Below are 17495 nucleotides of genomic sequence, written 5' to 3'. Positions count from 1 at the left end.
CCTATTACCATGACAGCTGAATTCCTGAAGGCTGAGGACACTGCATGAGCTTCGAGCTTTGTACATGGCTCTCGCAAGGGGACAGGAGGATAGAGATTTGGCTTTACAGAGGAGGCTGTGGGCTGAAGCAGAAAATCTTCTCTTTGTCCCCCCACCCCGCACCATCCGCACCCTGCTCCCTGCAACACTCCCAGCTCGGCTTGAGAACATCCCCATCTGATCCATCTGGATCCAAGAGTGAGAAAAGTTCATTTCAGACCCAGCTTGACATTCCCAGGTGGCAACTTAGCACTAACATCTCAATCTGTATGCAACATTTCAATCAGCGCAGAGTAACAAAAGCAGAACTATTAGCGCTGGGAGATGTTCAATGGTGGTAATGATGGGGAAACTCAGAAACTGGAAATGAGAAGGGAAAAAAAAACCTTAACACCCTGAAAGGCGGTGGGGAAAGAAGGGCAGAGAATTTTTCCTCTACACTTAGGCCAGGATCCAATGTTTGGATTAATGGTGCCATTACCCAAGAAAGGACTTCAGATAATGCTCATTCTTAAAATGTTTTTGTTGGCAATTAAGTGGTTGCAGTTATTGATCTCCATTGATCTGATGTCCCTGATTTGCATAATCTATTAAAGATGAATGATTCATGATGTGTTTGCTGTGGGGCTGGGCAGTGCTCTCAGGAAGGACCAGAAAGGTGAGGAACTCAAGGCTGCCTCCTGATCTAGCCCTGGCTAGGAGTTAAGAGAGAGGCTGGGACCTCAGCTTCCTCTCCCAGAAAGGGATATTGGAGGAATAGTGAGTATGGAACTGCTGGCTACCTGTTCTGCTGCTATAGTGTCACTTCTGAAATGCCGCTTTCCTCTTGTCCCAGGGCAGTCCATGAAGCCAGCTGATATTTGAAACAAGTCCACCCATGGAGGGTACGAGTTCTGTGTGCAGTTATTTCAGGATATGAGATTTAGCTTCAGTCTACAAGAATGTTTCCCCAACTCAGTCTTTCCAGGCAGGAAAGGTATCAATAGTCCTTTCCAAACCAAAGCTGTCTGACAGTGGATTCTTGCCCTTTCAGAAGACCTTAGAGAAAGTCCTCCTTTCTCTAGCTCATGACTAGCTTTCCTCAGCAAGTTCCCTCAGCTCCCACAGGTCTGAGAATACACCCCTCCAAAAACCATCAAAACCTCAATAGGAAGTAACTAACTGAAATACTATGTACAGATGATGCTAAAGTCCCCTTATCTGTTTGTGAGCTTCATAAAACTGAAGAGCTAGAAATGCTGCAAAACAGGCGGCCACCTCCCCAACGTGCAAGAAAGCCTTCCCCAAAGTCCAAGCCATCAAGTTCTATTCAAAGGCTGGGAAACATGCTCCCACTGTCCTTTGTATAGGAGAGTCAATGCATATATACACAGCTTTCTTGTGAAGTACCAGAGAGAAAGCTCTTAAAAACTGCCTGAGAACACAGCCTCATCTCTTCTTCCACACACGGGTCAATGGACCAGCTCCATCTTGCCTCAGTGTTGTATATCTGAGGGACTGGCATAGATCCCTGACAGTGTCTTGGGCAGTGTCTTTGGGTTCCCATCAGGACTCCTAGAAGCAAAGACCCAAACTTCAACATATACGTACCAAGATAAGACAAGCACATGCAGTTGAACACCAAGACAAGATGTCTTTTGATAAGAGATGTTCTACTTCAATTGTATTTATTGAAGGCAAACGGATCGGGCAGATTAGTATAAACTTGTACAGGGGTAGGCAAACACAGAAAACCTTAATAGTTTTCTTTTTTTTTTCAGTAGTTTCCACAGGTCTTTGATTTTTGGAAAGTACTCAGCATCTCACACTACAGGGGTGAGCAGAGAAGAATCTCGCGTTTTTGGCAGCAGTGACAGGAGTACTTTAAATCACAAGATGTTTACTGAGGCCTCGAATCCTTTGAGAATAAAAGGTTAAGATCCCTCTTTAAACACCATCGGAAGTCACATCTTATAGAATACACATGCCTGAAGGGAGGTGTCTTCAAACCAGATTGTGAGTGCAGGGGAATTAGATGAATAGTTTGGGAGTGGAGTCCTTTCCAACTCAGTCAGCTAGCCCAGAGGCTATCCAACAGAAAGGCAGCACTATGGGAAATCAAACACAATGGACTTCTGATGGATGGCTTGCAAACTTGCATATTAACATACCACTAAAGGGGAGGATTTACCTACTAGATAGATTGTAAGATTACAGGAAAGGTAAAGAACAACTTCCCTTAATTGAATCCTGTCAGTTTTAACTAAATAGACTTCACTTACCAGTCTACTACAACCAGTGAGATCCACAAACAGAAGGCAAAAGAGAAGCCAAAGGAAGAAAAAAAAAAAAAAAAAAAAAGCCATCACTCACCAAGCAAGCTACCAGGTTCTGGACAGAAAATGGTTCCTTCTCTTTGGGAAATAATTTTTTCCCAAAAGGAACAAGTACCATCCAAGGTGAAAAATTCTGACAGCCACTCATGATATGTCAAACAGAGGCACCAAAAAAGCACAGATCCCATAGATCTCCCTTTTCTTCAGACCTCTACCTCTGGCATGGGGTCAGATTTTTTTTTCCCCATTTTAAGTCCATTTTTACAACTCAGTTAATATTTTCAACATAAATGTACACAAAAATAATTACTGAAACTAAGTATATTTTATATGTCTGAAAGTCATGCACAAAGAGTAGTTAAACAGCATCTGATTTCTATGAAATTTTTCTAGAAAGTTGCGATGCTAAGCACAGAGAAATCACTGGCTAGACACCTGGATCCAAAGTTTTTCGAAATGATAAACAATCTTTTGAGAACTTTAGCCTCCTGCAAGGTGAAAAGATAATATTTCCTTTGTTTCAGCTTAGTGAGTGAACTGAAGAGAATTTTGTTCAGTTCAATAACCAGGTCACTCAAAACTAAGAAACAAACTAGGATTTGAAAAAGCAGGAACATTTGTTTTCCTCTGTCAGTGAGTGAATTATGCTTGGTGTGAAAGGATGAGATCTATTAGTTCTAAACTCAGGTTCTAAAATCAGTTCAATTTCCTCCTTATATATATATATATCTTTTCCTTCACTTAATAGGACATTTTTAATGCAAAATCTGCTTAGAAAAACCTGTCTTTTTTGTTCCAATATATTTAGGAAGTCAGGGAACTTGTGGTCATTTTATATAATTAGCATGAATAAATTACAAATACTGTTTTTAATTGAATTCTAATTCCACCTAAATACAACTTGACACATATCACAAGTAAAAAGTTAATAATCTAATAAAATAATAATATGGACTCATTCATTATTTTCCCATACAATAATATGTAAAGACAAATTATGTTAAACAACATAATTGCTTAAATAAATGTGCCCAGATGCAGTTCATCTATTTAGCAAAAATTGAATAACCATGCTTAGTGTAAATTTTGTATTTGTCAAAATATTTGTTACCACCCTAGAATTCAACCTTTTAGGAAACAGCCACATGGTGCAAATGTAAAACTAGTTGATCCATCTTGCTGTTTTACATAATGATTAAAACTGACCATTAAATTTACTTGCATGTATATTGTTACGCTGAGAGGGGGAGCGTTTCCTTCCCCTTTTCCTTGTTCATAGTGATGAAAATCCCCCTCTTGTTCCAATCTACGTTAGCCTCTGACACCAGTGAACAACAGCCCTGGTCAAGGCTTGACTGAGTTGCCTCAAGAACACCTCTCTCACAATCAGCTAGGGGCCACAGATTGGCTTTGGTGATGGCAAACCCTCCATATGCAGACCAGCAGTCTGCTGCACAGCATCACAGCTGCCAGCAGCCAAGCAGCCTGTTGGGCACATCTCTGGATGCCCCAATGCCCTGAAAATGGAATATGATAATCACTCACGTGGCTGCTACATGATTGTTATGATCCCGCCTCATCAAAATGAAGGAGATATTTTCTGTGAGGGCAGTCTGCAGTATGGAAGTATGCCAAATTGAGCACATGGAGCTGCTGCAGATGAGGGACAGGGGGGATGAGGAACGGCACTGAGTTCCATATTCTGCACTTCTGAAATAAGGGCTCATTTCTGCAGAGAGGCTGCAAGCCTCTTCTCTATTTAAGATGAGGAATCAACAAAAGTAATGTCCACAGGGCCTCCAAATCTCATCAACTGTTTCCCATACCTAAGTAGAGATAGTATCTCCTTATCTTGCCAAGGAATTTGGAAAGGCAAAAGGCGCTACTACTCTTCCCTGAGACCAAATGGCTGAGGGTGATGGATGGTCAGATGAATGATCCCTGGAACAGACAGAAATGGCAGGGGGAAAACATAAACTATTTCCTACACTTCCAATGGAAGTTTCACTGACAATAACTTTATGATGCTGAAGAAGAAAGCTCATGGACTTAAAAGCATATTGAAGCAAGGAACTCAGAAATGGGAGGGCCTGAAAGAAACCATGCCTTCCTTAAATTAGCATTTAAGCTTAATAGCAAGAGCAGTGAATTTGCATTCCCCGTCCATTTTCCTTAGCAAGGACTGGCATTACAGGCTGGACAAAAGAGGACTTTCTTTTTTTAGAGAAGAGAGTTGTATAGTCTCAGATTTTGGCTTTTCTTTTGAGGCTGAATGAAGGAGCCAGTAAGTATAGCTACCATGAAAATTTTTGTGATGTAGATACTTGCCCACTGACAGCAAAGACTGTGCTTTATATCTGAGTTAAGCAACAGCTGTCAGCAGATGTTAATAACTTTTGATCTCCATCAACTCTATTGGATTTAACCAGGCCAGCTGCTCGCACAATTGAAATTGCCCACTGCAGTCTTTCAGAGAAATGGAGAGCTTAGGGCGATCTTTGGCCCTTCTCAGTAGGTGTAGGACTGCTGTGGACTACCCAGGAAGATCTGTCCTGTCTCATGATCATTTTCCATCATGTGATGAAAGCCTTGGAGACACCTATTGTGTGGACTGTGTGCAAAAATAACATGCTCTGTTCTAATTACATTTCCCAGCATATATTTCAAAAGCGTTTTGTTTAACACATAACATTCAAGTCCCAGCCCACCAAGGAATATAAGCATGTGCTTGACTTTAAGGCAGGGAGCAATCTGTAACTGCAACATGCTGATGGGCTGGGATACAAGAAAGGGGACAAAGCATAAATCCGCTGAGCCTATCTGTTTACCAAATGTACAGGCACAACGTTATTTCCCACAGACTTTGAAGCCTGTTTTCCTCACCTCCACCTCCAAACAAATCTACTTAGAGCCAAATGCAGCTGACCCTAGTGGAGTTCCCAAGTGACTAACAGTATGCAGCTGGCTTCAAAGATCCCAGTCACAGGTCTGCTGGGTGCTCCATGTTTAACTGGGTGTGAGGACTACGAAACCTCAGTTTCTCTCCCAAGTAAAATACAGAGTGAGTAGCTCAGATTACTTGGAAAGCAGCAAATAATTAGAACAGATATAAAATCTAGGTTTGTAAAAGTCAGTTTCATAAAAAATGGAGCAAATGGATTTAAAATCTTGACATCAATGATGTCAACAGTTTTGACTCTTGGAGAGCAAGATTTTTTTGTTGTTTTTTCTTTCAGTGTGTATTTCAATAACACACAAGTTAAGTGTTGGGCTAGAAACATGGATGGATCTGTGCAGAAACAGAAAATAAACCTGAACATGCAAGGCTCATTCCCCAGTCAGCGGGAATACAAAGAGAATGCAAGAAAGGTACAATGAGAAGTAAATTAGGTTTTACACACTTTTCTGTTGTCCTAGCAAAGGTCTGTTACTAACACAGAGAAGGAACAAAAAAAAGGATGATTTTTATCTTCAGTGCCACTTGCATAATGCTCTTGCAAAAGAAGAGCTAAAAAGCTAAGAAAAGACAAAACACAACAAAAAAAAATGGTTCTGACATGGCAGAAGGCAAAAGTCAAAGACAGGCTGTGTCAGTCCAGTTTGGTCTTCTGCAGGACTTTGAGAAGTTCTAAGGCAAGATTCTCACATGGGATGAAGTGATGTGAGTCCACAGGCTGTGGCCTAAATTCACCAGTTTGTGAATGCTGAGGACCCCATCCCCTTCTGCTTGCCACAATGAAACCTTTCTAAGGAATGATGTTATTAATACAGGAGGAATGTAAATGAGGAAAAGATATCTCAGTAGTGGGTACAAACATAGGTGCAAAACCACCTGAGATACGATTCGGCTTTGACACAGGCTTCCTGCATGAGCTTGGGTACATTTTCTCTGTGCTCAGCTCCTCACAGGTAGAACAGTGATCCCTAGGGGATGCTGTGAGGATGTGTGCTCTGAGGAGTCTGAGCCTTTGGGATCATATAAATATTTTATAGAGACACCAGGAAAAGGTGAAGGATACTAAACACTGTCAAGATTGTGAGCAGTGTTGTCAAGTGGGTGCGCACAAGCCATCCCTTATGCAGGGATGTGCCATCTTGAGATTCTGCCCTCACTGAAAAGAAAAGGAGCACTGGAGGCAGCTAGCTTATCCTCCAGAAAACCAGTGATGAAAAACAAGCTGCTTATCTAGTCCTGCAAACCCCCCTGCTTCCTTCCCTTCAGCAGCAGAGAGCACGATAAAAGCTGAGATGAGTCTCTGTAGGAACCCACAGCTGTGAATCTTCCTCTCCCCCTGTCTGGCCAAAATCCCTTCATTCGCAGGGGGAATTTAGGCCAGAGATCACCAGTTCTAGCTCTCCGCCAGGATAACAGAGGAGAGGGTTAGAAAGGAAGAAAAACAGCCATAACTCAGCAAGTACACTAAGAAAGAAAGGAGCTGGAAATGCAGAAAACGTGTAGTCCTCTGCTACGTTCCCAGCTGTATCCCCACCCTGCTCACCCTTTCAAATTTCCCCCACCATGACATGGGCTGGTATTTTTTTGTTGCTCATAAACAAGGATAGTAGGTGCCATTTAGCAGAAAGGAGCTTGGGAGAACAGCTTTCTGCCTCTCTGGAGAGGGGCTGCAAACTCATTCCACCCCCCACTCAATTATGGGTCGATTTCCGTACCAGTAAGACACTGACAGATACCTTGGGGCTCCCTGGTGCCACCTCACCGAGGGACCCCCATGAGGCTCCGAGGAGCCAGCAGAGCATGGCTTGCTGGCACTGGCAGGACTTGGAGCAGGATGGGCTGAGCATGGCACTCCTTTCCCTGTTCTCCATCCCAAATACAAAAGAATCGGAGACCAGAGGAAATCAGAAGTGAAAAGAAAGGAGGTGCAGCTGAAGTTTGAGGTGGTTAAAATGAAAAATGGGACTGTGCCACTCACAGGTGGATAGATAGATCAATCAATTGATCTCATCCATACTGACACACTTCAGAGCTATAATTCACTGCTGGGGCAATTATTCCAGCATGGCAGTGGTGGGAGTTATACTGGAGACAGAATTCAGGTGCTTTCAGTCAGAGGAGAGCTGCACAAGAAAAGGGTAAAGATTCGTAACTGCCACCCGCCAGTAAGGACGCACGGGATATCAGCTGCGCCTGTGCAGCTGCTGAGCGGAGACGGAAGGACAGGTAAATAGACACACTGAGGGCTGAGTTTGGTTTGAGCAATCATTTGCTGTCTGACCTTATCCTCTCCTCTCCTCCGCTGTTCTTAGAGAGAGCCGTGCTTAGCGGCATTGTGTCCCAGCCTCTTTGCCATCTTACTCCTGACTTCTTTATCCCCCTGCGCTGAGTAAGTGGTGCTGCCTCTGCAAGGTGTGAGGAATTTTTCTTCATAAGCTTTGATGTGTTCAAGAGAGGGCTGGGCTCATCTCTGCTGTGAGTCTGACAGGAGCTTTAACAGCCTCAGAACACCGGGACAAATAGCTTCTGGTCCCTTAACCCTGTGCAGCTTTGCAAGGCAAGGCCTGGCACTGTTGTTCCCATTGCGAGGGCTTTAGGCAGTCTTTCAGGCTGAAATCCTCTCCGTGGTGGCTGGGCAGAGCGGAAATCCAGGGGCTGGATCAGATTGGCCTAATGCTACAGCAGCTTAAGCAGCCTGTTTTACCAGAGATTATGGTTTCACTTACACAGAGCGCCTGAAAAATGCTGCGGTTTAGGAAGGATTATAGCTGAAAATTCCGTGCTTTAAAAGAGAAATAAAGCAGGGGAGGGACTAGGAAACCCATCGTGCCCGGGGGCTGTGCAAACAGGATTAACCTCTGCCCACAGCACCTCTGGCTTCTGCCCACCCACATCTCTGCGTCCACCTTCTCCTGCCCCTCCTGCCCTAGCGGCTCCCCACACCTGCCCTCTCCTGCACAGCTCGGAGGTGCTGCTTACCCCAGTGACTCTGATTAGCTGCACAACAATCACCACACACCCCAGATCCTATTTACCACACCTCCAGAAAAGTCCTTGCCCAGAAGAGCTTCCTATAGCAAAAAGGGTGAAGAAAGGCCCATCCTGGCTGAGCATACCAGAGGCTTCCCATACGCAGTCTGAATGAGGAGGAACTGCACACCTTTTGGCCAGAAGGGATCTTTCCCAATCAGCTGGCCCACGAACATATGTCTTTGCTGCAAAGGAGTCTCGGTGCTCAGAGACCTTTGCTGGCCAGCCGGGTGAGAGGTACTTGGAGGAGAACACAGATGGCAAACTATCATTTTTGCCAGGTAACAAACCTTTAGGAAACAAACGCCTCAGGATAAACAGCATTCACAGATAGAAACTGCCCAGCCCTTTATAGTCTAGGTGAACATTGCAGCCTCACAATAAGGTGCCTAAAGTTAATTAAAGCCAGTTCTATATTAATGAAGCCAGATTTATGACCCAATTATATGTCACATTTATATATCTCTGTATAAATCAAACCCACCACAACTAACTTATCTCATATGACATTGGCAACACTTGCCATTGCGGCAGAGAGATGGCTTTCATTTGTTGGCTCTAATTTATTTATCTGAGGGTGGTTGGTTTGCGAGATGATTTGGATAGGATCTGATCACATCGTCCGTACTTCTCTTTCAGGTATTCAAATACAGGACTCTGTTACTGCTAACCCACCAAGTCTGGGTATACTGGAGTACCCATGCTTTAGAGTTCTACAATTCCCAGACCTCCTACCTGGGAGCCCAGTTAGGAGCAGCTTCAAAGCTGTATTTCTTGTGACTGTGCAAATCTGCACATCAGATTAGTGGCCCAATGCAAACAGCAGCGCAAATGAAACCTATTATAAGTCCCCAACGTTTCCTCTCTTCCATTGTATCTCTCCGTCAAGGTATCTGTCTGGCAACACTGTACTTTGGGAACTACCAGAGTCAGTACTCAGTGCTTTTATGGTCAAAGCCACAAAGCACGCACTATAAAAAAGATCAATTGATCAATCTATCTATTCGCCTATTAATGGCACAGTCCCATTTTTCATTTTAACCACCTCAAAGTTCAGCTGCATCTTTTTTGTCAAAGCTTTTACGGAGCTTGGTTTGACAACCTTTGGCCTTTACCTTGATCATTGCGTTTAACAGATGCTCATAACCATGCTGCTCTCCTGGGGAAGTTACCTTGGGTCTGAGAGACAAAGGGGTGTAATTCCCTGGGCCAAACTGCGTGAGTGTAGCATCCTTGTACACCCTCAGACAGCAAGAGAACGCAGCAGGAAAGGGAGCACCGAAGCTTCAGAGCATTCTTCTTCCCAACCCTATGCTTCTTCCTGTCCTCCCCTCCTGCATGTCCCCTCCCACACTTCTCCTTCTCCCGCATCCCATCCCTCCCATCCGCCACCGCACTCCATTTCCTCTATCCTGCTGCCCTGCAGAGGCATCACTGCAGCCAGAGCCTAGCCCCCGGGTGCATTTACTGCTGTTGTCTCAGCACTGGCTCCTCTGATCTACTCCTAACCTTTTTATTTTTATTTTTGTTTTTAAATTAATTTCCCTGTAGATTTTAACCACTCCATTTTCATTTACCCATTTTGTTCTTCCTCTCCTCCCTTCCCCACCCTCCTCTTCCTCCCCCTGTTCCCTTTGTCTGTCTGTGTCCATCCCTTACCCTACCACAGAAAACCTCTCCTCTCCCCTCAGTATAAAGCAAGAGCCTCATGGAGCCTCTCTCACCCCTTTCACCCCCACCACGCCGGTCGGCTCTGGGCAGGCTGATCTTCAGCCCTTCCACATGACCCTTTCAGACGATGCGTCCACGCCTTGCTACAGTGCCTTCCTTCATCATGGTGCCCACTTTGGGCAGTCCAGCAGCCAGCCTCTGATAGCAGGTAACCGGCCTTGGCCACAAACTCAGCGGGGATGCTGCAGGCAAGGGGTTCAGGTTCGTCTGACGGGGAGACCAGGAAATGCTGCAAGCTCTTTGAGTGCAAGTGGGAACCAGAGCAACGATGTTCCAGTTCTGTGTATGCAGCATGTGTTCGCAGCTCCACGGAGAGTCAGTAACAGATTTCATGCCTGTCCTTCATTTTTGCAGAATAAAATGGGAAAAGAAGCTGTAACTACACAAAAGTGACTGGTGTCCCAGCTGGATGGGTTTGGGGCTTAGTAGGGAAACACTTGTACAGCAAAATCCTATGTTGCCTCACTAACCACAAGGCCCCTGTGTACGGGGGGCCTAGCGAGGGTACTGTGTGCTAGCCTAGGTTGATGACTGCAGCTTGAACGTGTCTGCCAGCTCTAGGACTGTCAGCAGGGTTGTCAGCATGGGTTGCAAAAACTACTGAGTCAGACCCATACACAGCCAGCGGGTGAGCAGTGCCACAGCCACACTGCGAGCAGGACTCCAGTCAGCTGGCTGGCAAGCGTCAGCGTGAGCTGGTGCCTTCACGTGGCAGGCCAGGCAGTCAGGAAACAGGGTCAGAGGCTACGAAGTCTTACAGCCATGTGAAATCAGATCTGTGGTGGCAGCCTTCAAGGGAAGGACAAAGGCAGGTCACAGAAGATGGCAGCGCTTAGGAGCCACAGGTTGGAGGGGGCAGGGGGAAGAAAGTGGAGTTTAAGGTAGTAGGTATGAGGTGAAACACCCATGCAAGAGGACTGAGGCATCACTGCTGCAGAAGCTCAGGGATGGCTTGGGTGAAATAGTGTCAATCTTTTTAGGTGTCACTCCACCGCCAAAGAATGTAATTTGGGCTTTTTCAACAGGCAAGTTCTTCAGAGTGCGGAACATGGTTCCTAATGCTCAAGAAACATATTTTATCTCTGCCTCCTTCATATTCCTATATTATTTTTCTCTTTTGAGCTAACGTCCTCCCTTTGTCTTGGTGACATTTGCATTTCTAAACCTCCCTGGAGGAAAGCAGAAAGCAACTGCAGAGAAGACTTTTGTGTTCATAACACTGTCCAAGTCTTACTGCAGCCAGTAGGAGCTCTGGGCATTTCCTAAGCCAAGGCTTATCCTGACAGACTCTCTCCAACAATATACTCCAGTGGCGATGCAGACTTACATGGCCACCCCCTAAGCTACAAGGCGTTGTTTCAGGAGATGCACTTGCCTTAGGACATTTATGGAGAAATGGACTTGGGAGAAAATGTTCAAAAGCTCAAAGAAAGTCAGAGTGATGAAGGTGTGGTTCTCACTCAGCAGGCTTTGGGAGAAAGGAGGATAGCTGGTACTGGAAGCATGTTATAAGCACGTCAGACACTAGCTTTGTCATAGCCCTGGAGTACAAGAATGTAATAACCCTGTTCACCTGGTGGTAATGAGAGGAGGTAATGGAAGGGGACTGCTTCTACGTAGCAGCATTTTAAGAGTCTCTCTACAGGACTCTTATTCATGTTAGTGATACTATATTTGTTATCTTCTTTTTCAAGATTGGGATTTTGACAGATGATCACTTCGCAACACATTTTGCACACCGAGTTTTGAGTATCAGCCTCTGCATGCTCACACCTGAATAAAAACACAGGGTTATATGTGCATAGATCAGGTAGCAGAGTGAGTGTGTATGTGTTCCCACTTGAATGGAAGTGTCAAAATGAATTAATTTTGCCCGCTACTACATAATGTTCTCTCTAACTTTTTAGTGACACTGTTTTCTCATTCATCACCTGATGTTACATCTCAGACTAGTCAATACAGAAAACCAAAAAAACATGAATTTGAAGCACAGAACTTTTTTCCCTTAAAAGAATGTGAGAAAAAACAAACAAACAAACAAACAAACAAACAAAAAAAAAACTACATCTAGTAGGTGTTAGTCATACTGCTTAATGTGCAACTACAAATCACTAAAGCAATGGTGGTGATAAAAGAGTGGAAGAGAATAGAACATAAATCCCTGAGGCATTATATATTTATTTTTATCAATACTGGGGAGTGGCTGGAAAATGGTTTAGTCACTGTAGTTCCATTATCTAAGTGCAAAGTGAGCTAGGAATGTCATCCATGGCTCAGGAACCTCTTCAGGGAGAGGGAAAGAACTTACATTTCTTTTTTCTTTTCTTACCTCAGTAATCTTTAGGCAAGATCTACAAAAGCAACAGCCTTGGTTTAGCCCACCTTATTCTGGAGAAACTTCCTCCCCTAGGGGTAATTCTCCGTGTTGATTCAGTTTTTACTCTGCTGTTCAACTGTTATTTATTTCTGACTCCTCTTCCAAGGTCCATACTTGTTTCAGGGCCTGCTTTATCAGTTTCCATTCTGCCATGAGTAGAGCTAAGGCAGTTCTTGTTCTTTCATTCCCATATCCCAGCCCAGTTCCAGTGGCATCAATGGGCCATTCATAAACTGTCACTTCTAAAGGTGAATCGGACTGCAGTCCTCCCAGAACAGACATGTTAGTCAAAATTTAAGAAAGGAGCGACAAGGGCACAAACTTCTTGGTGAGCTACACCTCACCTAGGGAATGTGAAAGGCTTGAAAGAGCAGAGATCTCAGTAAGCAACGTTGGAGGTTGAGCTGTAAATCTCCCAGCAGCTGTGGGGGAAAGATTATCTTAATTTATTTAGCTTTTTTTTTTTTTTTTTTTGGTTTTGGCTTGAAACTCCCAGCAGCTTCTGAAATGATTTCAGTTCATTTAAATGCAATAAGCACTAACAGCAAAATGCCCTTCTGGCTGGCCCATTTTCAGGCTAACCAGTCCAAATGAGGAAATGCCTCTGGCACCAACCAAGAAGCCTCCAGCTGCACTTCCTAAGAGATGAAAAATCAACTACACTCATCCACCCAATCTACACCCTTCTCTACTTCTTTGGTGGATAAAAGATACCAAGAGTTGGAGTATTACTAACAAACACTTGTATCTGTGATAAAAATGAAGTGGGACTCAAATTAATTCACATGATCCTATTATTATATATTACACCAGCACCTGGAAAGAGCCCAGCAAGTATTGATCTAATGCTAAGCACTGTGAAAATGTACTGGGAGCGTGCCCTTGCACCAAAGAGTTTGCAGCATAAGAAGAAGCGCAGAGAGGTGAAGTGACTTGCTGATGGTTTTAGCATCAGCAGGTAAACAGCAGAGGTGGGACCAGAGACAGGCAGAGAGAACTCCTAGATCACTTTCCAGTGCCTTAACCATCGGTCATGCCCTAAAGCAACATCACCACAGTTTTGGAACTGCATATAGAAAGGACCTCAGCTACGCTGGCAATGAATGTGCTGCCATTCTCTGTGCAGCTTAGGGCAATTTTTGTTCAGTGAAAATAGATCCAAAATTTCTAACAGGCTCAAAAATCTACCGTGAAAGCAATTCTTTTGAGCCTCACAGTGCTAAGTTTTAAGATCCATCCCTATAGCCTGAGATCAGAAGTGCCACAATCTTCCCCCAAAATGTTCAGTAGAAGGTCAGCACACAAGTAAGGGCAAGACGCACAGCATTTGCCCATCAAGCTGCTAGTGAGTGATGGTGGGACAAAAGGTGACATTGAATCAGTACTGAAGGACCTTATCCCTACTGATGCCCTGTCCTGATTCTTTCCCTTTCCAGGTCGTGATATGGCAAGCACTACCTTGCCTGGCTACCCACCCCATGTTCCCCCAACTGGACAAGGCAGCTACCCAACCTCAACTCTGGCAGGAATGGTTCCTGGTAAGTCTAGAATTCAGTAATGGTGCCCACATGTTTGAACAGCATACTTGTAGTGGAAGACCTTTACACAACTGGTTTTGCTATTCCTTTGCTGCCATCAAGGTTTTTTTTCATATAAAAAACATCAGGTGCCTATAGCCAAAGTAGCTCACAACCCACTCTGTAATGTATCTCCCTCCCCCTGGTAACTGATTCACTGCTGCTATGGGCAACTAGCTATCTATAACCTGTGGCAATTAATTGGTAATTAATTAACCTTAGTATTCATTAACAGATGTAATTATTTTCCAATGACCCGTGCAGATTATTATGTACTGCTCGTGGCTGAGGATATTCAACTATCCACTAACTTAGGGTAACAACTTACGTCTGTCTAAAGCCAGGGCATCAAACTACAAATCATCGATGGTAATTTAATACCTGCAGCTCTTGGAGACCTGCTGTCCACAGCCTGAACTGGCCAAGAACTCAACAATGATTAACAGCATTTCAGGAGAAACTAACCATTCACTTTCAACAACCAACTACTTACCCACCTTCTGTTTGTAAGATAGCACCCCAGTCCAAGAAGGGACTAATCCTATCTAATCCTACATTCAAAGGCAAACTGTTCCTTTGCCACCCAATGCCTTTGGAGAAATATGTTCTCTTGGCAAACAGCTTGGGTAATACTGCCCAGGGTGTAGGGAGCACAAAGGACCATTTACCTGGGGGCAACAGAAGAGGTTATTTCCACAGGCTCTGCTCCCCACTTCTCAGATGACAGCTAGTCCCACTAGATAAATGAAGATGCAGGATTTTCATTTCTCATCCCCAGTAGCTCAGGACTTGAGACTTCATCTGCCACTGATTTCTGCTTATGTTAATGCCCTGGGCTGGGAGCTGTGATGGCTAACGAGCAGGTACAGGCTGTTCTGCAACCTCTGCTGCTGGAAGAATGACTCAGACAGCAATTGTGAAGTGAAGCAGCAGAAAGCTGAGGACAGAAATCTTGTAAATTACTGCAATACAATTTCCCAGGGTTTGTGAGTGAAAAGCCTAACTTAGCCCTCATCCAAATCTTGGAACAGCTGGCTAAACAAGCACACGCTGCAGAGGACAGTTAATCAGTGAAAATATCACTGACAGTGAATGTTTGTAGGTCTGAGTCTTAACACCTTTAAATGACAAATCACTGCCTATATACCACCAATACTAGTTAATGCCTATGGGCACGTTCTAGAGCTCACAGACTGCCTGCTTATCATCCTAAGACACACAAAAAATCTTGGGCTATGTTGTGAAGTTGATGTGATTGACCTCCAGATCAGGAAAAGGCAGTGGATTGGTACCCTCCCCAAGCACCACTTCAGTCCCTTGCTACAGCCAGCCAGCCTGCTGAACTCCTGGGGTGCTGCAGACTTGGCAAAACTTCAGGCATCGCCTTCTACACTAAATTTTTCAAGGGAATGGTTTAAACTCCACTTGGCTCCAGAATCAGAGGAGCACTAAGACAATAAAAATCAATTTAAAAAACATAAATCAGTGACAGTAGGTAGATTCAGTTGTCAACATATATGTCAGCTATAGTTCAAAACTTACAGAGGGTAATGGCATAAGAAACTACTGATAGCACTAAAATAGCTGGCTAGTTTAATACATACTACTAAACCACAGGCTCTTCCCAACTGCTGCTACACAGGATCTGGTGTAAGAAGTGTTCAGTGACTGCTATGTACATTTAACATCCTCATTGCAAGGATGACACTGACACTTAAACTGAGACAAAGATTTTAAGACCATTAATCACAGGGATCACTTATCCAAGAATAGGAGATTTGATGCAGAGGCTACTTATCCATAAGACAGCAGTATCCCCCAAAACACGCAGATACTGAAAAAAAAGGGGGTGGGGGAATACAGGATGATGAAGAATGAAGTCGAGTTGTACTCCAAAGAGATTATTCAAGTCAAAAAGACATCTTTACATTAGATCTGATGTCAACATTCAGTTACAGAAGCTTTTCCTGTGGCATACTCAGGCACCCTGTAGTAGTTACAGCATCTACATCACACTGGGTACCGGCTGCGTCAGCCAGACCCCACTGGTCAGACCCAGCCTGGCAGCCCTTCTGTTCTTGTCTTCTTATGTGACCAGTGCCAACGAGCTGGAGATAAAGAGGCTTCCTGGGAAGGAACATAAGACTGGCTTTAATGGGTCACACTGCAGGTCTCTCCAGCCACTGCTCTCTGTCAGGGGTCGAAACAGATTGCCTGGGAAGGGTGTAAGAGTAAAGCAGGTATCAGCACTTCCTTGAGAGATCTCTGTACCTCTAACAAGTTGCAGCTCAGAGACTTCCTAAGGCAGAGATAGTATCTTTCTATTTAATATTAAGCACCCACAATAGAATTCCCCTTCACATGCTTAAGCAGTGTCTCTTGAACCCATACAAGCCTTTAACATCTGCAGCAACCTGTGGCAAGAAGTTTTCTGTACCTTAACTACATATTGCGTGAAAACAACCTCCTTTACTGGTCCTGGACCTGCCACCTGCTAGGCTCACTTCATGCCTCATAGTTTCTGTATTAGAAGACTAAACATGCCAAGGCTTAAATACAGATACCAAGAAATACTGTTAGTAAAGGTTCCCAGAGCACAGATTGCACACAATATAGGCCTCCTGAGATTGATCCTCTGTGCTTGCTGGCAACCACTGCTAAGAGTCCAGGTTGAAAAGGAAAAACAAAGCAGCACGTCACCAGTGGTTTGTCACTGCCCCTGTGCCAAAAAGACCAGGAGCCAGTGCTTTAGGGGTATTAGAAACACACAGCAAGCAAGGTGTCCACTCAGGGAGCATCTGTAAGAAACACAGTGACAGGGAAACAGCACTGTCCAGATGTGAGAGAATACGAGAAAGAGGCTCTATCCTCCTTAAATAAAGGTTCAGAGCTAAAAGCAGAGCTCATTGGAAAGCAGAATTTCTAACGCATGCAAAATTCTGACTTTCTGACATTTGTTTTTATCTTTCATTGGGATGAGGAGTCAGAATCTTGAAACTGTTCAATTTGCAAACATCAGGATGAAACATTTCAATAACGTCAACATGTTCTAGATGTCAAGACATATTAAAATAATAAAAGAGTTGAAAGGAAATTAAATGAGATGAGAAAGGCAAAATGAAACAAAACAAGAAAGTTGAAACATAATACTTTGTTTCAATTTGCAATCATTTTGGAACTTTTCCTTCCAAAACTCTGCTGAAGCTGACAAGCTAATGCAAAACATTTCCATTTTGATGAGACAGCATTTTCCAGCAGAGAGCTGTTTCTGAGAAGACTGTTTGACCAGCACTAACCAAAGTTTCTCTGTTCTGTCCGTGACAACCTTTCACTGGACTTCTCGTTGTATAGTCTAGGGAAGAGCTTGTCTCCAGTAGCAGTACATCCATGCAACACGCTCGGTCATGCATGCAGATATCTCTGAGGTTTATGTGGATGATGTGCTAAGATACACGTCCTGAATTTGCATT

At 44.1% G+C, this 17495-nt stretch overlaps 1 protein-coding gene and 1 long non-coding RNA gene across 4 annotated transcripts in view; one reads left to right on the top strand and one right to left on the bottom strand.

The window, feature by feature from the left end:
* The window catches only part of LOC137859963 (uncharacterized), a 177421-nt gene that overhangs the window by 50735 nt on the left and 109191 nt on the right, over positions 1-17495 (bottom strand). The gene's annotated exons all lie outside the window — the stretch shown is intronic.
* The window catches only part of PAX2 (paired box 2), an 84463-nt gene that overhangs the window by 59806 nt on the left and 7162 nt on the right, over positions 1-17495 (top strand). Inside the window, 1 exon segment of the mRNA XM_068689635.1 lies at positions 13885-13986. Coding sequence (XP_068545736.1) covers positions 13885-13986 — 102 coding nt within the window.

The sequence above is a fragment of the Anas acuta genome, chromosome 7 (genome assembly GCF_963932015.1).
Source record: "Anas acuta chromosome 7, bAnaAcu1.1, whole genome shotgun sequence".
Taxonomy (NCBI): Eukaryota; Metazoa; Chordata; class Aves; order Anseriformes; family Anatidae; genus Anas; species Anas acuta.
This window is presented reverse-complemented; position numbering and strand designations above follow the sequence as displayed.